Genomic DNA, 24,340 nt, shown 5'->3' with positions numbered 1-24,340 from the left:
ATTTCATTGGATTCCTGTTTTTAGTTTTTTCATTGCAACTGTTCAAGGTGCATGCTTCAATTAACTTTGAGCGGTGCAAATCACAAATTCTGGGGAGGGAGGGCGGCCCGGCCTGTGTTTGACAGACTGATGAGAAAGGCCAAGAAAAAGCCTGAAGCCGTCCCTTCAGCAGGAAGCGATCCTCCACCCGCATCAAAAGGCCGGAGCGCAAAGAGCGCGATTGCGATTGGCTGCGGGAAGCCGGAGGAACCAATCAGGCGGGAGGATGCATCTCGGTGACAATAAATGCAAGATGGCTCCTCATATAAATCCACGCGCCGAGAATTGCTTTCCTGTTCGCAAAAAATTTGATTTTCCTCAGTTTTACACACGATCTGTTTTTCGGTGGCGTCCCAAGGGCTAACTGGCTGTTCCGTGTTGTAAAACGATCTGCCAATGACCATCGGGTACTCATCGATGAGTGTAATTAAAGGGTTTTTGGTTTCTGGCGACGAGGTGATGAATTAAATCCCCTCTCACGGTTGACAACACCGCGACCGCGGCCTCGGCGTTTGCTGCTGCGACTTGGCGATCACGGGCCACCATCGGCCGAGATAATAGTGGAATAAATCCGTAATTATTGTTCAGCATAGCGAGTGAGACAGATTTTGTGCCAGCGATTCTTCATGGCCGTATCGAGGTTGGTGATGTGTTTCAGTCTTTCATATTGAAATAAAACGCAAGAATTGTAGTCAAAAAGGCCCATTTATTTCTAACCGAGTGACAGGGGGATACGTTTCAATGATGTGGGATCTGCTTTTCGATGGTAAATAATGAACCCGATTGAGTGTTACAGTTGACTTCGGCCCATTTGAATGATTGTGAAACTTTTTGAGCGTCTGTTCCAACTGTGGTTATTAAATCATGCATCGTTGAGGCCTCTGCTAGATCAATGACGAGTGATAGCTAGGCCAGTGGAAGATGTTTACTACTTGTGCTCCAGGAACTGCCTTAGAGTGGGTTTTAAATATCCTTCATCCACGGGGAATATGCAATAAATCTTAAAATGGCAAAACAATGCTTGAACATACTAGATTAATTTTCATCTGTCTTGATACGTACCGAATCGTGAATGGATTGGAATACCTCCAGTTATTAAGCCAATATATAATTACAATCTTTTTGTGTACATGTACCGATTACAAAGCGGACCAACATCTGTTTGTACACATATGCTTTGGTATCGCTCCTAATGAAGGATCTCGGAAGGCTTCACTAGCAAGTTTACATTTTAAAAAATAAATTACACGTTTGGCCGAACTTGGTTCGATCTCCGAGAATGGCTCACGGATTCAAATCTGATCAGCCCAGGAATTGCCCTACCAAATTTCTCCAAAACTAGGGATAAACCTTTGCGCCTCACTTGTGTTTTGGTGACCAGAAGGGGACACTGTACTTAAGGGTATGAAGCTTTAAAAAAAAAATTGGGAGGCATCTGTGGCGAGAATAGTCAGACTAGGGTTTCAGATCGAACCTTCATCAGTACGTCAAGTGTGAGCTGACTAGAGCACTTCCTCTGACCTATTGTTTCTGGCATTGTCGATTGACTCAATTGGTCAATGAATAGAGTCACAGTGAAAATTCTTGTCTCCATCAACTTCATCGTACACATTTCAACAATAATTATGAAGTTGAACAACTTTCACTTAGGTAGTCGCCTAACAATGCTCATGTTAAGCTTTTTTTTCAATACTTTATCAATCAAAAATTGATAAAAGAATATTTTGGAAGTTATAGGGCAAAAGTTTGGTTGAACAGGTAGTCTTCATGGAATATTGTAATGGAGAGAAGTAGGATGATAATTGCAGGATTTTGGGCTCCAATGGTGGAGTGATTAAAAATGGAGATTCTTAAGACTCCAGGAATGGAGGCATGTAGATATGTTAAAGACTTATGGAGGAGATTATAGAGTAAGTCAGTGACATGGAAGGATGTAAAAACAAGAATGGGATTTTTAAACTGGGTCATTTTTAAACAGGAATTTGTGTATGCCAGTCATCATGTGGGTGATAGGTGAACATGATTTGATGAGTTGAGACACACAGTAGAGCTTTTTTGTGCCTTTATGTTTTTTACCAAGGGTTAAAAGTTGAAGGTTGTTATTTTGGAATAATCCAGCCTTAAAGTAACAAAGAAAGGGTTTCAGTAGTTATGGAGTCTGCAATATTACAAGGATGAAAGTAGGCAGCCTACGCTGTCAACATGGCACAGAAATAGGCCACGTAGCCCAACCATTCCATGCTGGTGGTGTTTGTGCTCAATTTAAGCCTCCTTCCATCTTTCTTTCAAATCTACCATCATTACAATCTGTTCTATTCTCCTTCAAACATTTGTCTAGCTTCTCCTTTTAAATAAATCAATACTATTCTCCTCAACCAGTCCCTTTAGTAAAGGTTCCATATTCTTACTATCTTTTAGATATGTTTCTTCAGAATTCCTAGTTGAATTTCTTGGTAACTATCACATATTGATGCTGTCTAGTTATGTTCAATTCTGCCTGTATCCTCTCTGTCAAAACCTGACTCAATTTGAAAGATGTCTGTTATGTCACCACTCAGACTTGTATATCCATGCATTTCTGATATTCTTCTTGCAATGCTTCTCGGCTCCCTGTCCTTTTTTGATATAAGCCACTGTGTGCTTTTTTTATATAATATGGTGACCAGAATTGCGCATACAACGGTACCAGAAATGTGGTCAGTAGCTCATTACCATGAATTGTAATAGCAAGTTTCAGCCTTGGTTTAACACAGGATTCCATCTGTGCCAGCAATATACAATTAATGGAGGGGATTAAAAATCAAATATCAGATATGCAATCTAACAATTTAGAGATCGGTAAGGGGTTGAGAGGTAGTATGTGAGATACAGTCTGTGCTGATATAATGCAACAGTTCCATTCCCATGCAATCTCATGTAATTAAAAAATTGTGTATTAGCAGCACCATTTAAACCAATTGGACCAGAATCGCACTATAGCCAATCCAGGTTTGGAAAGTTTGCATTCTATGTAAAATTGTCTAAATTATTCAATCGCATTATAGCCAATTCCTGTTGAAGAAATGCACATGATAGCAAAACCAACTGTGAAGGTTGGCTGAACTGTCAGAGTGCATATAGGAGAGTCTAGTGCTGGAAAAGCATGGCTGGTCAGACAACATCCAAGGAGCAGCAGAATCAATGTTTCCGGCATAAGCCCTTCATCAGGAATGAGGCTTGTGGGCCAAGAGGGCTGAGAGATAAATGGGAGAGGGTGGGGTTGGGAGGGAAGGTAGCTGAGAGTGCAGTAGGTAGATCAATGTGGAAGTGAAGGTGATAGGTCGGAGTGGAGGGTGGTGCAACCTCCACTCCCAGCACCTTCCCCTATCACCACAAAAATCTCAAAACCTGGGCACACACGTTCCCCCCCCTCCACCCCCAAAGGAGCCTTCCACATCTGTCAGAGATTTACCTGCACTTCCACACATGACATTTACTCTATCTGTCACTCCCTATGCGGTCTCCTCTACATTGGGAAAACAGAACGCTTCAGAGAACATCTCTGGGACACATGCATGAAGCAACCCCACTGCCCTGCGGCCGAACACTTTAACTACCCCTCCCACTCCCCCAAGGACGTGCAGGTTCTGGGCTGCTTCCATCGCCAAATCCTTACCATCCACCGCCTGGAGAAAGAACTCCTCCAACCACCCAGGATTAATGTAGATTTCACCAGTTTCCTCAGTTCCCCCCCACCCCCACCTTTTCCCAGATCCGACCTTCCAACTCAGCACCACCCTCTTGAACTGTTCTACCTATCCATCTTCCTTCCCACCCATCCGCTTCACCCACCTCTTCAACGTATCACCTTCACCTTCCCCTTCATCTACCTATTGCACTCGCAGCTAGCTACATCCCCACACCCCAGCCCCAACAAACTCCCATTTATCTCTCAGCCCCCTTGGCCCACAAGCCTCATTCCTGATGAAGTGTGTAAGCCTGAAATATTGATTCCCCTGCTCCTCGAATGCTGCCTGACTGGTTGTGCTTTTCCATCACTATACTTGACTGTCATTCACTCCTTTGTCTGTCCAACTGTTCTTCTCTCTTCCCTCTTTGGGCTGTATATCCAACCATTGTTTACTCCTTAACCCCTCTCCCTATCCTATCTTCTGCATAAAAAAAACTTTCCTAACTACCATCATTTGTGAAGAACGGTTGCTGGCCCCAAAACATTAACTCTGATTTCTCTTCACAAATGCTGCCATAACTGCTGAGTTTTTCCAGCACTTTCTATTTTTGTTTCCGGTTTCCAGCATCTGCCATTCTTTTTGGTTTTTTACTTAGCATATAAATGACAATTGAGGATAGATCTTTAGAGACTGATGATGTGGGAGTAATAAGAGAAGTCATTGCAGATGATTTTCTGGTTGAGTGCAATCACACATTGCTGGATGTAGTGGGAACGGATGGGAGAAAGTTGGTGTGGTCAAATGGTGTTAAAGAGAAGGCTGGAGAGGTACTTTTTTGTTTCTGTTGCATAAGATGTTATTTTTGATGTTGAAGGCAGTTTTGGCACTGTTCCAGCAGGAACCTGGAATAGTTGGATTTAAACATGGAATTTTTGGAAGCATCAACATTGATTTGGGAGACAACAGCATGTTTAAGACTTCCTTTGAGAGTAAAGCAGAAGGTGTTAACAGTATGTAAGGGTGGTGGAGTTGAGGAGAGGAGTGATCATGTCAAATTTGAAAGTGGGAGAGAGAATTGTTAACAATGTCAGCTAATCTAGAAGCAGGAAGAGATGTTCAGTGGTCAGTAGATTGGTGCAGTAGGCGTAAGGTAACAGAAGGTGGGTCTCTTGGGATGAGTTGTTCTCAAAAGGCACAAGTAACGATGGGAAAAGGCTAGCAAAGGATTCAAGTTTTAGGCCAGTTTGGAATATTGGCCAACATTTTGGCCCAGTGGGCTGAATGATGGGAAGAGCTGCTTGTATAATCACAAACTTTGTGACAAGGAGGCATTTGTGGCTATTTAGACAGTGAGGTCTAGTGCATTGTGACACATGGCAAGCTTAAATCTCGACAGTTCAAATTTTGAAAGACAATATCCTGTAAATTTGGGAAAGTTTTTTTTCTAGGAGTCTCAAACATTTCTTCTTTATTGAGCATCTCAGATTTGACAGTGTACAGAATCTCATTCATCTGCTTCCCTACACATTTTCAATATTTTAATACAGTTTTGGACCTTTTTTATCTTTCCATTTCTGTGCAACATGAATTTTTTAAAAAGAACTAGTCATTGATGCCAGTTATAAACCATCATCGTTCCAGCACAGATATTTTGTGATCCAGATTGTGGTGCTGGAGAAGCACAGCAGGTCAGGCAGCACCCAAGGAGCAGGAAACTCGACGTTTCGGGCAAAAGCTCTTTTCCTGATGAAAGGCTTTTGTCCAGACATTCTCCCAGTGTCTGCGTAGGTTTCTCCCAGGTGCTTCAGCTTCCTCCCACATCCAAAGATGTGCAGTTAGGTGAATTGGCCATGCTAAATTGCCCGTAGTGTTAGGTGAATGGGTAAATGTAGTGGAATGGGTCTGGGTGGGTTGCTCTTCGGAGGGGTGGTGTGGACTTGTTGGGTCGAAGGGCCTGTTTCTACACTTTAAGTAATCTAATCTAATCTAAACAAACACAAGGATTTTCCTGCTCCTCAGATGCTGTCTGACCTGCTGTGCTTTTCCAACACCACACTCTCAACTCCAGCATCTGCAGAGCTCACTTTTGCCTATTTGGTGATCCAGCCAAACACCACCTTGCCCTTTCCCACCTCCTTATCACCATTAGAACATTACTCCTCTGACAAACATCTTAGCTTCTTTCTTTCAGCCAATTTTTTTTCAGTTTTTATTTATAGTTTTTCATGTAATGTGGTATTTCAGGAATTTCAGCTTAAGCTGTCACACCTTCAAACAAAAAGCTGGTGCTGAAACAGTGGAAGTTACAATTTCATGACAACGTCTTAATATAATTTAGTTAGTGGTAGAGGAAGAGGGGATCAAGTTAATAAATATAAATTTTCATCTCATGCCAGATATGTTAACTGTCTAGTAAGGAGATGTTTTGATTTTCTTTAGCAAGGATCGGTGCTGGGTCCTCTACTTTTTGTCATTTACATAAATGATTTGGATGTGGGCATAAGAGGTACAGTTAGTAAGGTTGTAGATGACACCAAAATTGGAGGTGTAGTGGACAGTGAAGAGGGTTACCTCAGATTACAACAGGATCTTGACCAGATGGGCCAATGGACTGAGAAGTGGCAGATGGAGTTTAATTCAGATAAATGCGAGGTGCTGCATTTTGGGTAGGCAAATCTTAACAGGACTTATACACTTAATGGTAAGGTCCTAGGGACTGTTGCTAGAGGGCATAGGTTTAGGGTTAGAGGAAAAAGATATAAAAGAGATCTAAGGGGAAACTTTTTCACAGAGGGTGGTGCGTGTATTTAATAAGCTACCAGAGGAAGTGGTGGATTTCAATTGCAACATTTAAGAGGCATTTGGATGGGTATATGAATAGGAAGGGTTTGGAGGGATATGGGCCGGGCACTGGCAGATTGGACTAGATTGGGTTGGGATATCTGGTCAGCATGGACAGGTTGAACCAAAGGGTCTGTTTCCATGCTGTACATCTCTATGACTCTATGACTATTTAAATAATTGAAAGTTCAAAGTACACCCATTTCAGAATTGACATTAATTTGTCCTGCATTTTTACAATCATTATCCTTTTTGCTTATAGTGCAATTTTCTAAATGTTCCAAAAATTAATTGGAACTTTTTACATTGTAATTTACACTGCATCAATCACCACTTTAACTTTTAAAGGCAACAAATAAAATCCGATAATATCTCAGTCTTGCCATTGCTGAATGTACTGGGGTAAGGCAAAATGAAGGAATCTATAATAGACCTGCATCAGTTGCCTTTTAAGAAGTCCCTTATATTGCATGGAGTCTCCTGCTACTTTGAAACCCAGAGATTCTTTTTAAACTATATTCATTACTTTGTAGAAAGCTGTTGAAATCAGTCTGCTAAGATGCTAAAATCAGCAAATCAGATAAATGGCTAAGTAATTATTTTTGTTATGGGTTAAGGGATAAATGTTAGCCAGGCCCTGAAGAAATCATTTTACCCTGCTTCAAAGGTCACATAATCTTTTTATATTCATCTGAAAAAAGCAATCAGGAGCTTAACTTTAAAAAAGTTGTTAAAATTTGTGTAGCTCTGAAGTTACTGTTTTCCCTTAAAACTGCCACAGAAAAATTGTTTAATGTGGTAAAATTCTGGATTGAGGCTTGAGCCACAACCAAGGCTAGTGTTCCAGTGCAGAGAATGAATGCAAGTACTGAGAAAATATTTGTTGTCCTTTCGCAAATAACAGTACTGACCAAGATCTGATCTAGAATAGATAATAATAGGATAAACTGAGGACTGCAGATGCTGGAGATCAGAGTTAAAAAGTGTGGCATTGAAAAAGCGCAGCAGGTCACGCAGCATCTGAGGGCCCTGGTTAAGTCCTCGTTCCCCCAACCCCCACCAGCCAACCCTCCACTTCCAGCACCTTCCCTTGCTGCCACAAGAGGTGAAAAACCTGTACCACACCTTCCTCCTCACCTCTGTCCAAGTCCCCAAAGATTCCTTCCATATCCGGCAGAGAATTTCCTGCACATCCAAATATCTCATCTGTTGTATCTGTTGCTATTAATATGGTCTACTCTACATTAAAGAGACAGGACACCAACTCACAGAACATTTCAAGGAACATCTCTGGGACACACACACTAACCAACCCCACTGCTGTGTGGCCATCACCCCCTCCCACTCTGCTAAGGATATACAAGTCCTGTGGCGCCTCCACTGCCTAATTCAAGCCAACTGATACCTGTAGGAAAAACCTCTGATCTTCCGCCTTGGGAGCCTCCAACCATATGGCATCAATGTCAACTTCACCAGTTTCCTCATCTCCCCTCCCCTCACCTCATCCCAGATCCAACTCTTCAATTTAACACCATCATCTTGAATTGTCCTACTTGTCTATTTCCTTCCCACTTCTCTGCTCCACCCTCCCCTCTGCCCTATCACCATCACCCTCCAACCCCTACCTATCGCCTTCCCAGCTACCTCACCCTCATCCATCTATTGTATCTTTCAGCCCCTTTCCCCACCCGAAAGCCCCCACATTCGTGATGAAGGGCTTATGCCTGAAACATCGATTCTCCTGCTCCTCAGATGCTGCTTGACCTGCTGTGCTTTTCCAGCATCACACTTTTTGACAATAGATTATAATACTCCAGTAAAGTTTTATCAAGGTTCCACATGTATTACTTTAGTGAAATTGTTAACAGCATGAATGTTATTTTCCAAAAAAAATTAGTCATGAAGCACAAGCTTAAGAACTGGTATTATCTTCCTTGAGAATCTAAGGCTTCCTTAACTGTGACTATCCACTAGCTATAAAGACATTTAATAATCATGTATGAACAATTTTTCAGCAGGCCATTTTTACCTAAGCTGTACTCAATTATTTGCATTAGAGTGTGACACTTGAGGCAAAAAGGACCTGTTTTTCTGTCTTGGGTACAAGTGCAACTATATATGCTTTGTCTATATAACAAAGGGAGCTCATATTATGTATCATGAAACTTTCCTACAGAGGGCGCTCATTTAAGTTATCCATAATAATGTGCTGAATGATATTTTGATGCCTTGAATGAAGGCTACCTTTGGTAACTTAGTCCCAAGAATTGGAGTCCTCTGTTTTAATAAATGATCCATGCATAAGAAAACTTGCTGTTGGGTAAAATATTCCTGATATTATAAATAGAAAATGCTGGAAATACTCTAGGCAGGTAGCAAATGTGCAGAGAAAAAGTTAGCATTTTATATATGTAAATTTTCATTAGAACTGAGGAAAATTGGCTATGTAATAGATTTTGAACAATTCAAAAGAATTTTAATATGTAAAATCTGATATCATCCATTCAGCTAACAGCAAAATTCAGATTTCTCGTTAAGTTGTATGAGCTGAAATTATAACAATGCAACATTGCTAAATTGCAAGTTTGCTCACTGAGCTGGAACGTTCATTTTCAGATGTTTCATTACCATGCTACATCATCAGTGAGCCTCCAGTGAAGCACTGGTGTTATGACCCACTTTCTGTTTGTATTTAGATTTCCTTGGGTTGGTGATATCACTTCATGTGATGTCATTTCCTATTTTTCTCAGAGGGTAGTAAATGGAGTCCCAAGTCGATGTGTCCAGTTGGAATGCCATGCTTCTATGAATTCTCATGCGTGTCTCTGTTTGGCTTGTCCTAGGATGGATGTGTTGTCCCAATCAAAGTGGTATCCTTCCTCATCTGTATATAAGGATACTAGTAATAGTAGGTCATATCTTTTTTGTGATAGTGGGTCATGTCTTTTTGTGGCTAGTTGATGTTCACTTGTCCTGGTGGCTAGTTTTCTGCCTGTTGTCCAATGTAGTGTTTTTGTTACAGTTCTTGCAAAGTATTTTGTAAATAATGTTCGTTTTGCTCATTGTCTGTATGGGGTCTTTCAAGTTCATTAGCTGCTGTTTTAGTGTGTTGTTAGGTTTGTGGGCTACCATGATGCCAAGAGGTCTGAGTAGTCGAGCAGTCATTTCTGAGATGTCTATGATGTAGGGGAGAGTGACTAGGGTTTCTGGGTGTGTTTTGTCCGTTTATTTGGGTTTGTTGCTGAGAAATCAGCGGACTGTGTTCATTGGGTATCCGTTCTTTTTGAAAATGCAGTATAGGTGATTTTAGTCTGCCCTTCGTTGCTTCTCTATGCTGCATTGTGTGGTGGCTTGTTGAAATAATGTTCTAATGCAGCTTCATTTGTGAATGTTGGGATGATTGCTTCTGTAGTTGAGTATTTAGTTCATATGTGTTTGGGTCTGCTATGTGGTTGACACCTCAGTCATTAGTAAGCGAAAAAAATTAGAGGAACCTTCAAGACCATCAATAATATCCTTACTGGCATAAAATTCACAAAAGCAGAGGAAAACAACAACAAACTGCCATTCCTAGATGTCACAGTAGAGCGAATAGCCAAATGGGAACTTCAAACCAGCATCTACAGGAAAACGACACCTACGGACTAAGAACCGATGAAAATAACCTATGCAGCATGTTCAAAACGAACAGGTACTCAATTAACACAGACTGCCAATTTTCTCAGCAACAAACCCAAACAAGCAAGTAAAACACATTCAGAAACCCTAGCCACTCTCCCCTATGTCATAGACATCTGAAATGACTGCAAAACTACTCAGACCTCTTGGCATCCTGGTAGCTCACAAACCCACCAATACACTAACACAGCAGCTAATGAACGTAAAAGACCCGATACATACAACAAGCAAAACGAACATAATTTACAAAATACTTTGCAAGAACTGTAACAAACACTACATTGGACAAACAGGCAGAAAACTAGCCACCAGGATACATGAATATCAACTAACCACTAAAGGACATGACCCACTAACACTAGTATCCTTACATACAGATGAGGAAGGACACCACTTCGGCTGGGACAACAAATCCATCTGAGGACAAGCCAAACGGAGACATGCATGAAAATTCCTAGAGGTGTGGCATTCCAACCAGAACTCTATCAACAAACGCATCGACTTGGACTCCATTTACTACCCTCTGAGAAATAGAACAGGAAATGACATCACCACATGAAGTGATATCACCAACTCAAGGAAACCTAAACACATAAATAGAGACCAGTGCTTCATTTGAGGCTCACTGATGATGATACCTAGTATGATGGAACGTCCAAAAACAAACAAACCTTTCACCTCCAGCAAGCAAACTTGCATCCAGAACCTCATCCTGAGCGACAAATCGTCTCCCAAATCGCTAAATGCAACAACCATATTTTTGAAGTCTACCTACATCAGTGCACTCCTATAGTGACATTTATCATTTGTGACTAGGCAGCTTCATGGACAAGTGATTTCGTCAATTTCACTGCAATTCACTGATCTCATTTGATCCAGGCACACACAAACATGACTGGGGAAGCGCTCATCGTCCATGTACTCGCAGCACCTGTGACATCACGAGCGATGCTGCAGGATTTGTGTAACACTTTTTCATACTTTAAGTTTATTTCAGGCTGCTACATGAAATAAATTTAGTTACAAAATTGTTGATACAAAGGGGTGCTCAGAAAAAGTCCTCAGTGCCTCACACACTGTCCTCTCTCTTAGCCCACTTCCTGAGTGAAGTGATGAGCGGGACATTAAGGGGAGCCCAGAGATCTAGTTAGCTTGGCAAGGGAGTAGAGGCAGGTGGCAAGGCAGTGAAAGAGAGGCTGCAATGACCAGCTTACGTTTTCTGGTTCCAGTCCTAACTTCTATTTCAAATGTTGTGTGGGCCCACAGTGACAGTAACAACACCAACTTCCTGTTCAAGTGTGGTAGTAGGAGATGCACTTAACTCAATATCCTAGGTTATGTGACTCATTTTGTTTTAATTTGCATTGAAGATACATTGCCAGATTATGATTACCTTTTGTAAAACAAAAGCTAGTCGCAAAATTTAATCCTCTTTCCTTCAAATTTGTAACGTTGTACCCAATACCTTTTTTTTTGGAGAATGGATTAGTTGCATATGTTGAGTTAGCCTTTAAATGAAATACTTTTTAAAGTAACATCATATGAGACAGCTGCAGACCAGAAGCTTCCCTTGCTGTAGTGCAGACTGTACTTTGCAAGTGTGGTCAAGTGGAAATCTTTCAACTCCGGTTTGAGATTAAAACCTGGAACTCGTTCTTTTAAATTGCTGGCATAATCATGGACACCTAAAGGCTCTCAGTTTTTGTTATCCTTATTGGGACCTTGTTTTATAGTGGTTGCGTGGGAAGCAGACTCATGGTTTTGTACAAAGGAATAAAACAAGAACTCACTGGTTAGTCACAACTATAAAGTCAACCACATTGTTTGCCCTAGACCTCAGATTTTAAACTTTTTTTTGTGATTGTGATTGTTTTCAAATTGCAGTAAATTCATTGCAAAAATAATTTTAAAGTACCAGTATGTTGAATTGAAACAGTATCTTTTTCTTCTATTCAACAGGCTTGATCGTCTATTTATTTTACTGGATACTGGAACAACACCAGTAACGAGAAAAGCAGCAGCTCAACAGTTGGGTGAAGTAGTTAAGCTTCATCCTCATGAACTGCACAACCTATTATCCAGAGTAAGAAGATCATATTTTTACATCAAAAATATGTACATAGGTGTATTGTCAGCTTTGATGTTTCATTTTATTTTAATAAATAAAATATATGGCTCATCTACAATAAGCAAGAAATGCCCATTTCCATAGAATTTATACCCTATCCATTGTACTTTTTGAGGTACTTGAGTATAAAAATTAGTTGATTGTTTTGTGTGACCAACCAAAATGGAAATTATGCAGCAGAAAATATGACAGCTTTGAATTACTGCAACAGAAATGCCTTCTTAGCTCCATATTTTGTGAAGGTGCTCATGTTTTATATTGAAATTACATTTGCAATCTTGATTCCCTGTCAGTGTAAGTCAGTATTTAGTTTATAGATGTGTTGCTTCAAAAATGAATGCCATATCATCTTAAAAGGTTTAAGTAGGAATAAAGTATTTCAAATTACCCTTTGCCCATATAATTTGAAAATGACTTAGCACCTATAGGTTACTGAAGCTTTTGCCAATATGTCATAATAAGAATAAGTGTGGCTATTGGTGTTTGCTGTTATTAAGGAGTAATTAACGCAGCAACATCTAATATCAATGCAACCATAATTAAGTGCAGAAATCTAAGTTTTTGCTCTTCCACAAGCTTCACTGTACCTGTTCCCAATCTCTGATCTGCCTATGTAGCTGTAGTATTTGTATGACTGGTCAGTGATAACCTGTATTATTTGGTGGATTCAGCAGTCATAATGTCATTGAAAGTCAAGGCAAAATGTTTAGATTCTCTAATGATTTTTTCATTGCCTGGCATTTGCATACCGATCGTTTTAACTCGCATTGCAACCTTTGTTAAAAAAAGAGCCAAATACAATACTAGTGTTCCAACTAGTCTCTGTCACCTCACCTTTTTAAATCCAATTTTTTGTTCATGTTTGGACTAGTTGCATTTTGGAGCCATGTAGTCTTGGCGGAGCTTAAACAAAGATTACTGAGCAGGTTACTAATGAGTAAATGGTTTCTGATAGCTCTGGAGAGAACATTAAAGGGATGGTAATTGTACTGGCTTTTGTGAATAGCACATACCTAGGTAATTTTCCACCTGGTTGGTAGATGTCAATATTGTTGCTGCATGGGACAGCTTAGCCAGAGATGTACCTAGTTCTGGAGCACAGGTCTTACCAGGGATGTTGTTGAGGCCTGCAGCTTTTGTTATTGCCAGATGCTTTTTCACTTCTTGATATCACCAGAGTTGTCATCTGAGTGCACCTATTGTGGGGACTTATCTGCTCTGGACATGATGGGACATCGTTGATTAACCTGTCAGTTCAACCCTTGAACAGTAATGCCATTTTTTTTATATTTGAGAGGGAGGATGTAGTGACCATGTTCTTTTTCTTCACTCACCAATGTCAAAGAGAAGCAGAAACACACCTGATTTCATTCCATTCACAATTCATTCTGAAACCAGAACAGAAATTGTCAGAGAAACTCAGCAGTTCCAGCTGCATCTGTGGAAAGAAAGTAGAGTTAAAATTTCAAGTCCAGTGACACTGTATCAGAGCTGTTAATAACTAGGAAAAAGTGATACTTATCCTGAAGCTGAAGTTGGAAGGGATGATGTGATTATTATAGGTCGAGACAAAAAGAGGTATAAAAGCAGGAGGTAAACAAGGATATTATGGAAAGCAGGCCAGAACAGAGGAAAAGCAGAATTAGGAACAATAAGGACAAAGAGTAGGAGCAAATAGATGAGCTGTACTGAAAGTAACTCTCATAATGTGGTAATGGTCTTTGGAGTATGTTAAAATGGGTGGCTTTGCTAAAAACAATCCATGTTGTGACAGGACTGGATGTGGGTAGGTTTAAAAAAAAGGGAAGATGTAACCAGGCTGTAAAGTTATTGAACTCCATGTCAAGTCCTAGAAGTTGCAGGGTCACAAAGTGACAAATGTGATGCTATCCTTCAAGTTTGCACTGAAATTTGCTGGAACACTGCAGCAGGCCTATAGCAGGAACGTTGACCAGGCAACATAGTAGTGTGTCGAAGTGGGAGCTCCAGATCATTTTTGCAAGCAGAACATAAGCAATAAAGGCCAAGCGATCAACTAGTCTGCATTTCGTCACCCCAACGTAGAGGAGACCATGTTGTGAACAGTGAATACAGTAGACCAGAGTGAATGAAGGACAAGAAAATTGCTGTTTCTCTTGGAAGAAGTGTCTAGGTTCTTGGTGAGGAGGGAGGAGGTAAATGGGTAAGTTCTGCTATGCATGGGAAGGTGCCTTGAGGGGGTGAAACATTGCTGGGAATGGAGGAAGACTGGACCAGAGTGACCCGGAAGGAATGGTCCCTGCAGAACAACGTGGGAGGGAACTGTGTTTTCTGGTTGTGGCATCTTGTTAGAGATTACAGAAGCTCTTATAGTCTTCTAGATGCAGAACCTGGTAGGGTGGTAAGAAAGCACCAGTGGACCCTATCATTGTTGTGGGAGGGAAGGGGTGAGGGTACAAATGTGGGAGATGAGTCAAACACAGTTAAGGTTGACCAATTAGTGGGAAATCCATGATTTGAGGAAAAGGCAGACAGCTCTGAGGCCCAAGCACAAAAAGGTAGCATCACCAGAACAGATGAGATGGAGAAACTGGGAGGATGGGATGAAGTCCTTACACTAAGTAAAGTATGAAGTTGTCCAGTTAAGGTAACTATGAAAGTCTGTGGGTTTGTAGTGTCTGTTGGTGGGAGAAAGTGAGGACTACAGATGCTGGAGAGCCAGAGTTGAATAGTGTGGTGTTGGGAAAGCATAGCAGCTCAGAAAGCATCCTGGAGCAGGAGAGTCGATGTTTTAGGAACAGTCCTGATGAAGGGCTTATGCTTGAAATGTTGACTCTCCTGCTCCTCGGATGCTGCCAGATCTGCTGTGCTTTTCCAGTGGCACACTTTACAATGGTGTATGTTGGTGGCTTATCCCCAGAAGTGAAAACAGCAATGTCAGGGAAGTAAGGATTCAAAGATGGACTAGGCAAAGGTGAGAGCAGTGTGGAAGTTGAAAGTAAAATTGCTAAATGTTTTCCAATTCCGAATGAGAGAGGGAAGCAGCAATGATTAATGTGATCAGTATACCCTAGAAAGAGATATGGGATGGGACCAGAGTAGGACTCTAACAAGGAATGTTCCATTTACCCCACAAAAAGACAGGCATAACTGGGGACCATGTAGGTGCCCATGCAGACACCCATGGCCACATCTTTGACCTGAAGAACGTGAGATGACTTAAAAGGAGAAGTTGTTCAAAGTGAGGATGAGCTCAGGAAGAAGTGGTGGGCCCTGAGACCATCTTGATAGGAATGAACATGTAAAGGGGTGTCTGTGATGAAGAGGAGGTGGCTGCTGCCTACAAGCTAGAAGTTTCAAAGCTAACATAAAGCATCAGAAGAATCACTATGTAAGTGGGGAGGGATGGGACAAGAGGAGAAAAAGATAGAGTTGATAGAAATAAGTCCCATGGGGCAGGAATAGGCAGAAACGATGGGTCTCTCAGGTCAGTTCTGTTTGTGGATTTTGGGACTAGATTGAAATAGGCTGTACAAGGATGGGAGGCTATGAGCTAGGAGGCTATTGACAGGCAATCGCCAGATGAGATGAGGTTGAATTCAATCGTGGACACAATGGCCTGATGTTCGATGCTGGGGTCATGGTCTAGGGAGAGAGAGGTAGAGGTGTCTGAGAGTTGACACTCAGCCTCTGCGATGTAGAGGTCAGAACACCAGACCAAAATAAACACCCTTTGTTAGCAGGCTTGATGACAAAGTCAGGATTCGATTGGAGAGCAGGGAGTGTGGTCAGTTCAAATGGGTGAGGGGGACAGAGAAGTGAAAGCCACCAATGTCATGCCAACAGTTCTCCATGAACAGGTCAAATGCATGGAGATGTGCAGGTGGAGGAAGAATATTGAAGGCAGGTGAAATCATCTGTGGGATGGGCAGAGGATTCCTCATAAGTGTCCAATATGTCACTTATTCCCTTCTCCACTGGGGAGATGAAACAGACTGGGTGACTAGTTTGCAGAACACCTATGTTCTGCCTGCAAAAATGACTTTTTACTTAGACCTTCAGTTGCCCGGCACTTCAACACACTGCACACACAAAGAACATCATCTCATTTTCCACTTGGTGATCCTGCAGCCTCTAGAACTTGATTATTTAGATAACTTTAGAGCCCAATCCATCATTGTGTTTTTTTACCTGTCCGCGTCCATCCTGTTATGACATTGGTTGTTATTAACACAGTCACCTGTTTTTAACATGCTCCAAAGGCCATTGTCGCATTATAACTCTAAGACTCTATGATATATACAGCACAGAAACAGACTCTTCGGTCAAACGTGTCAATGCTGACCAGATATCCTAAACTAATCTAGTCCCATTTGTCAGCACTTGGCCCATGTCTCTCTAAATCCTTCCTATTCATATAACCATCTAGATGCCTTTTAAATATTGTATTTGTATCAGCCTCCTCTACTTTCTATGGCAGCTCATTCCATTCATACACCTCGCTTTGCATGAAAAAATTACCCTTGAGTTCCTTTTTTAAATCCTTCCCCTCTCACTCTAAACCTAATGCCCTCTGCACATGCTGGAAAAACAACACCTCATTTTCCACTTGGTTGGTCTGCCATTCTCCGGACTCCATATGGAGTTCAATAATTTTAGGGCCCGAACTATCCCACGTCCTAGCCCCCAACCCCACACACTAGGCCTTGTTATCACATAGTCTGCCATTACACAGAATAGGTTTATCGTTAGCCAGTATCAGTCTGTATTAACAGCTATTCACTCACTGAGCCACATTGCTATCCACTCTTTTGTCTGTCCAACTGTTTGGGCTCTATCCCCACCTAACATTTACCCCTTTACCCCTTCCCTTTTCCCTATCATCTGCATATAAACCAACATCTTCCTAGCTATCATAGTTCTGAGGATGAATCACAGGATCTGATACATTAACTCGGATTTCTCTTCTTAATATTACTTATTCTGCTTATCTTCTGTCCTAACCTGTTACGTTACCTCCCCTTTCATACCTCTCTCTCTGCGCTCCATCTCCACCTATCTGTTCAGCTTCAGCATAAATATCTCTTTTTCCTAGCTACTAATGGTACTGATAAAGAGTAACTGGACTTGAAATGTTAACTCTGTTTTCTTCTCACAAATGCTACCAGATCTGCTGAGTTTCTCCAGCAATTTTTTTTTGTTTTAGATGTCTAACATCCACAGTTGTTATTTTTCTTACACAACTTATTTTGCATTTTGTCTGAACATTTGGCAGTTCAGGCACAGTGCCATGCTATTAGTCTGCTTAATAGATCACATATCTTATAGCAAAGCAGGATCTAGCAATTTGGACTCCAGACTCCCTTACTCTGCAAACCCTAATCGCTTTTCTCCCCCTATTGTGCAAGAGAGACTAGTTTAAGTGCAAACATTTTCACATTTCCGTTTAAAAATAGCAGGGTGTTTTGATGTATGCTATTCTTAGATCTACTGGATTCATAGTGTTTCAGATCTGTAGCAAAGTTCCACTATAAAATTTTACAAAAGGAATTATCAAATAATCAAGACAGCAGGCAATAGTGCTCACTTACTTTGAATCTCTGGATTCTGCAAAACAAAAAAAAGTTCTTAAGCTTAAATGGTGTATGAACTTTTCAGCCATTCTTCAGATGTCGTTGAAGCAGTGCTTGCTCCTAGTTTTGCCTCCTCCCTTTCTCAAGGTCAGTGGGAAAACAGCATTGCAGCCACATTCATGAGCACCATACACTCATGCATCTTTACATTTTTGTCATCACACTGTAAATACATGTGAACTTCTTTTGTTAAGAAGGAATTGAAAAATATGCATTACTATCTTTCTGAGGAAAGGTCCCCAGACCCGAAATGTTAACTTTGATTTATCTTTACAGATGCTGCTAGACCTGCTAAGCTTTCAGAGCACTGCCTATTTTTATTTCTATCTTTGTTTCACAACTTAAATTTATCTGGCATTTAGAGCAAGTTGCAAGGGAAAATGGCAACAAACACAATACAGAGGAACTTCGATTACCTGAACGACATGGGCAGAGAATATTTTGTTTGGGTAATGGAAGTTTGGATAATCGAATGCCGGATAACACAGTTTAGCCAACATCAGGACCTTGCGATCTTGTTTGGAAATGCAAAATTCGGATAATCGAATGCCGGAAAATTGCAGCTCCTCTTTAGACTTCTGGGGCTTTCTTTACCAAACAAAAAATTATTTAGTCTGAAGCGTACCTGCCTTCACCTGGAGCTTGATGGTTCATCCACAAAGAATATTACTAAAAATACTCACAAAGGATTGTATGAGTACACTCTCTTGGCCTTTGTTTTCAGCTTGTGCCATTTTTTCAAAGGATAATGGAGTACATACACCAAAGGGTGCCCAGAGTGGCAGACTATCTGGATAACATTACAAATAAACGTTATGGAGGGCTGCTAATGCCCTATTAAAAAAGAGAGGAATGGATAGACCAGAAAATTGCAAGACAGTCAGTTTAGCCTTGTTGTGGGGGAGTTATTCGTAAGAATTCTGAGGGAAAGAATGAATCTGTACTTCTAGGAACATGGATTAATTGGGCTAGTGGGCATGAGATTGTTAAGGGAAGGTTATGTTTGACAAATTGGATTGGATTTGTTTGAACAAGTAATTGGGAATATTGGTAAGGATAATGCATTTGATTTGTTCTACGTGGACTTTAGCAAGGCTTTTAATGAGGTCCCTTGTGGCAGACTGATCGTAGAAGCCCATTGGATCCAAGGCTAAGTTGAATCCAAATGTGGCTGACAGGCAGGCAGCAGAGGATAGAGGGATAGTTCTGACAATGGAAGCCTGTTTCCAGGGTGGTTCAGCAAGACTGTCTGCTGTGGTCCTTGCAATTTATAGTATACATTTTAATGATTTGTGAAATGTAGGGGTGTCCTGCTTCATCTGTCACAAAAGTTAAATATTTTAATGATGTACAGAACTTCCCCAATTTATCTGTCAAATCCAAGCTAACAGGAAGCACCAGGTTTCTGTGTTAACAAGGATTACTATTTATTATAATTAAACGGATCTAACTACAGGTAAACAATTGTGAATTGTTGACACATATCTGTACCAATTCAACCTCTAAATCCTTTCTAAATCTCTGCTGCATGTGTTGGCAGAAAGCAAGAAAAGCATTGTTTATGAATGGAAGAGTGAAAGAAAATGGGAAACTAGTTCAGTGGTCCCAGTCCAGTGTTCCTTAAGATGATCCTTTTACTTGCCAGGTCTTTCTGTTCTTTGAGCTCTCTCTTCAGGTCCTTTTCACCTCTTTACAGAGTTCAGAAGTTATTGGTACGTTAACTGAAAAGTCTGCTAGTTACTGTATGCAATTAATGAGGGAAAATGAACTCACAATAATTAATAAGGGATTTCTTGAGTGCTTCGGTATTGGAGAGAAAGACACACCATCTCCCTTTCCAAAGGTCCAAGTGTTTCTGCCAGTGTCAAGCATACCCACAGGCTGTTCAGCTACCTGGGCGGCAGTCAGATTGTTGACAAGCTGATGGCCCATGTCATGTACAACTGATCATAATTCCACTCACAACTTATCTACTTGGGCTGGCTAAATCTCTGTTTGTGCGCTGCCTCATGCTGGGGCATCTCTAGGGGTATAATTCTTAATAAAAATCAAAAATGCAGAAAAATAGAAAGATATGCTCTTTTCAAGTTGTCATCCATGCACATCTAGATTATACATGAAAATTGGTAGGGTAGTAAATAGTAAGAAGGATTGCCATAACCTGGAGGAGGCTATCGCCAGACTGCTCTGTTGAGCAAAGCAGTGGGAAATAGAACTCAACCCTGCAAAGTCTGAGATAATGTGTTTGGGAAGGCTACTATGGCAAGAAAATTAAACTATAAATAGTCGGAACTTGGAAAGTACTGATGTAATATCCACAGAACCCTGAAGATAGCAGGGCAAGTATATATGGTGGATTAGAAGACATGTGTGATACCTACCTTTAGCCAAGCATCTAACATGAGCAAGGATGTTAATACTGAAACATTTGTTAAGCCTCAGCTGGAGTACTATGTGCAGTTATGGTCGGTACCTTTTGGATGGAGGTGATTGCCGTAAAGAGGGTTCAGAGGAGATTTACAAAGATGCTGCCTGGGTTGCAGAATCTGAGCAATGAGGATATGCTGTGACTGTTTTCCTTAGAACGCAAAGGTTGAGAGGGGAACAGACAGAGGTGTATAAGATTGAGGACCATAGCTAAGGTGGATAAGGAGGCAGTTCTTTAATTGTTAGAAGGATTAATAACCAGGGATCATACCCTTTATCCCCAAGCTCTAAGACAAGGGTTGAGTAGAAGTATTTTTACTGTGAGGGTTCTGGAAGTCTAGAACACTTTATGTAAAAGGGAGGAGGGGGCTAAGTTAAAATGTCATAAGCAGTATTTATATATTCATTTGCATTAACAGAACTTTTTTATTTTAAATCCATTCATGGGATGTGGACATCGCTGGTGGCCAGCATTTTATTGCCTGTTCCTAGTTGCCTTTGAAGGTTGTGGTGAACTGCTGCCTTGAACCACTGCAGTCTATGTGCTGTAGTTTGACCCGCAATGCCCATAGGGAGGGAATTCCTGGATTTTGGCACAGCGCAGTGAAGGAATGGTGTTCTGTTTCCAAGTCAGGATGATGAATGGCTTTGAGGAAGACTTGCAGGTGGTAATGTTCCCATGTGACTGCTGCAGCCTTGTCCTTCTGATGCAAGTGGTCGTGAATTTGGAAGATGCTGCGCAAGGATCTTTGGTGAATTTCTGCAGTGCACCCTGTAGATAATATGCACTGCTGCTGGTGGTGGAGGGAGTTGATGTGGTGCCAATCAAGCAGGCTGGTTTGTCATGGTTGATGTCAAGCTCCTTGAGTGGTGTTGGAGCTGCACAGAGGCAAGTGGGGAGCATTCCATCACATGTCTGACCTGCCTTGTAAAATAGTGGATAGATTTTGGGGAGTTAGGAGGTGAGTCACTCGCCAGATCCTGAGCTTCTGACCTTCCAAACTATGTTTATGTGATGTGACCAGTTGAGTTTCTGATCAAGGGTAACCCCAATGATGTTAATAATAGAGGATTCAATGGTGTAACACCAGTGAATGTCAAGAGGTGGTGGTGGGATGATCATTGCCTGGATTTGTGTGGCGTGAATGTTACTTACCACTTGTCAGCCCAAGCCTGGATATTTTCTAGATTTTTTGCATTTGAGTATGTACTGCATCAGTATCTGAGGAGTTGAAAATGGTGCTTAACATTTTGCAATCATTGTCTAGCATTCCCACTTCCAACCTTTTATGATGGAGAGTAGGTCACTGAATCACCTGAAGATGATTAGACATAGGACATGACCCTGGAGAATTCCTGCAGACAAGACCTGGAGCTGAGATGACTGACATCCAACAACCACAACTATCTTTGGTGACTGATGAAGTGGGACCAGTAGGGCTGAATGAATCACAACCTGGACTAAAGTTATGAAGTGATTGGAGAATGTTTGAGAACCTTAAATTTGAAGAAGAACAATAATTTCTGTATAGACCTGTTGCAACAATGATCAGTTTCATTTAAAAGTGTATTTCCTTCATTAGCATTATTTTTATTTTCTGTACTATGGAATTTTGCAGAATGTCTTTGAAATGACAGTGCTTACAACATATGACCATTATTCACTAATTCAAGGTCTATTACAGATGTCTTTTGGCTGCTGTTTCAAAATAGATTTTTTAAAAATGTAACTCTGCATACTGCTTTACATATTGGCACAGCTGTGTTTGAATGGCCTTTCTATAAATGGAAATTAACAAATTTTGTCTCTGAACATAGTTTGTACTTGTACATCACTGAAAGTTTGAAGATGTCAGTTAGGATGTTGACTCTTCTGGGAGACACAGTCAGAGGTCTTGGTAATGAAGCAATTCCAAAATACCAAGAACAAATTGTGTTTTTATGATCCATCTTCCCTCGTGTCACCTCGTTTTCTCCATTGTGTCAATCCTTCCCCACCCAAAACAAAATTCATAATGAGTGAAATTTTAAAAATTATTTCATGTTTTCTTGCAGCTGTATTGATTTTTGAGGAGTAAAACAGTACCTTAAAATTCAGCATGGTATTTTTTATACCCAGTTAAAAATCTCCTCTCGAAACTAAATGGCACCCTCAGTTCTAGACTTCCCAACTAGTGGAAATATTTTGCCTGCATCCACCCTGACTACCTGTTTTATGTATTTGTAGTTTCTAGACCAATTCGTGTTTTTTGAAACTCTACAGCAGTGTTTCTCAACAGGGGCAGAAGCACCCCCTAAGGGGCGTTTGCCTTCCTTCGGTGGGCGTTGAAGCCAAAGGGGGCACTGAACAACTTTGTAGAGAGCTTACCAATCATTTGGAAGACTGCCGTGACCTTGAAGGACATTGCTGTGTGCAGGTGGATAGTCGCATAATACGAGTCTTATTTTCCCTGCACCCATGGAGGAGTGAGTTCTGATTGGTTGTTGCACTATAGTTGACCGTCTTCTCTGTGAATGGCAAACCATTTGAACTCGTTCGCAGATGGCACTGATTCTACTGCCAAGATCAATATCACCTAACTTGTGTCACTTCTAGGAAGACGAAACGCAGCTTTTCAACTGTTCTACCGGGTGACATAATGAATGCACGTTACAGCTAATTAGCCAATCAGATTTTACCACTTGTCTGAGCATCTTAAAGTTATCATGGTAAGGTAATACCCATGATTCCATCAGGGTATTCGAGTGACAGTGTAAAAATGGCCTCATCGAGTTAGAAAAGTGCAGGCAGTATAGCATGGACTATTTGCGATATGGCTTTATTCAATCTCCATCTAATAAGCAGTTACCACTGTGATTGCTCTGTGAACAAAGTTTTTCCAAAGAGGTCATGAAGTCTTCCCGTCTTATTAAACATTTGGAAAAGAAACACAGTGACAAAAAGGTCAAAGATTTGGCATATTTTCAAACATTTAAAGAATAAATTCAATCAGTGACCAACGATTTCCACTGCTTTTTCAAAGATGGGAGCCACAAATGTGGATGGCCTTGAGGCATCATACAACATAGCGATGCTAATTGCAAAATGTGGCAAACCTCATTCCATGGGTGAATCGTTGGTACTTCCAGCTATTGCTGAAGTATTGTCAACGTGCTACATCAGGAACCATCAATAACTATCAAGCGTATTCCTCTTAGCAATGATTCTGTGAGAAGGCGCACCGATGAAATGGTCTCAAATGTTGAGGATCAATTATGTTCCCTTTTGATATCGAAAGAAATCGCCTTACAAATTGAAAGTACTATGTGCGGAAATCAAGCTTTACTTTTGGGGTACCTACGTTTCATCGACAAAATTGAAATAAGAGAAGAACTACTTTTTGCTCTGGATCTACGGACAGATACCAAAGGTAAGACTATCTTCGACTGCGTCAAGGATTATTTTGATAAAAAGTCTGTTCCCTCAAAAACATTGTTGCTTGTGCTACAGGTGGCGCGCGTACTATGACTGGCCAACATCGGGGATTTGTCGCATTATTAAAGAGAAAAGTGCCACATATTTTCACACTACACTGCATTATACATCGGCAGCATCTGGCTGCATAGAAACTTAGTGAGGCCCTCAACCATTCTTTACAAGTGGTGATAGATGTAGTAAATTAAATAAAGAGACGAGCTCTGAATGAACGACTTCTCGGCGAACTCTAAAGATAATGAAGATGGATTTCTGCAATTGCTGCTACGCATAGAAGTGATTTGACTCTCGAAAGTAAAATGCCTCCATCGTTTCCATGAACTGTTCGATTCTATCATTGAATTCCTACACACAAATAATGAAAACCTTTGTATGAAAGCCGAAACCATGAAACACAACTGTGCATATCTCGCGGATATATTCAATAAGTGCAATTCGCTGATCATGCAGATACAAGGAGATAATGTGA

General features: G+C 40.9%; 1 protein-coding gene across 2 annotated transcripts in view; it reads left to right on the top strand.

Moving 5' to 3' along the window:
- The first annotated feature begins 240 nt into the window (after positions 1-240).
- btaf1 (BTAF1 RNA polymerase II, B-TFIID transcription factor-associated) overlaps positions 241-24,340 on the top strand; it is a 132,361-nt gene continuing 108,261 nt past the window's right edge. For both annotated transcript variants that reach the window (XM_060841932.1, XM_060841931.1), the window contains exons 1-2: positions 241-679; positions 12,189-12,312. In XM_060841932.1, the coding sequence (XP_060697915.1) occupies positions 666-679; positions 12,189-12,312 (138 nt within the window). In that variant the 5' untranslated portion in view covers positions 241-665. The remainder of the gene's footprint in view (positions 680-12,188; positions 12,313-24,340) is intronic.

Source organism: Hemiscyllium ocellatum, chromosome 22 (genome assembly GCF_020745735.1).
Source record: "Hemiscyllium ocellatum isolate sHemOce1 chromosome 22, sHemOce1.pat.X.cur, whole genome shotgun sequence".
NCBI lineage: Eukaryota > Metazoa > Chordata > Chondrichthyes > Orectolobiformes > Hemiscylliidae > Hemiscyllium > Hemiscyllium ocellatum.
This window is presented reverse-complemented; position numbering and strand designations above follow the sequence as displayed.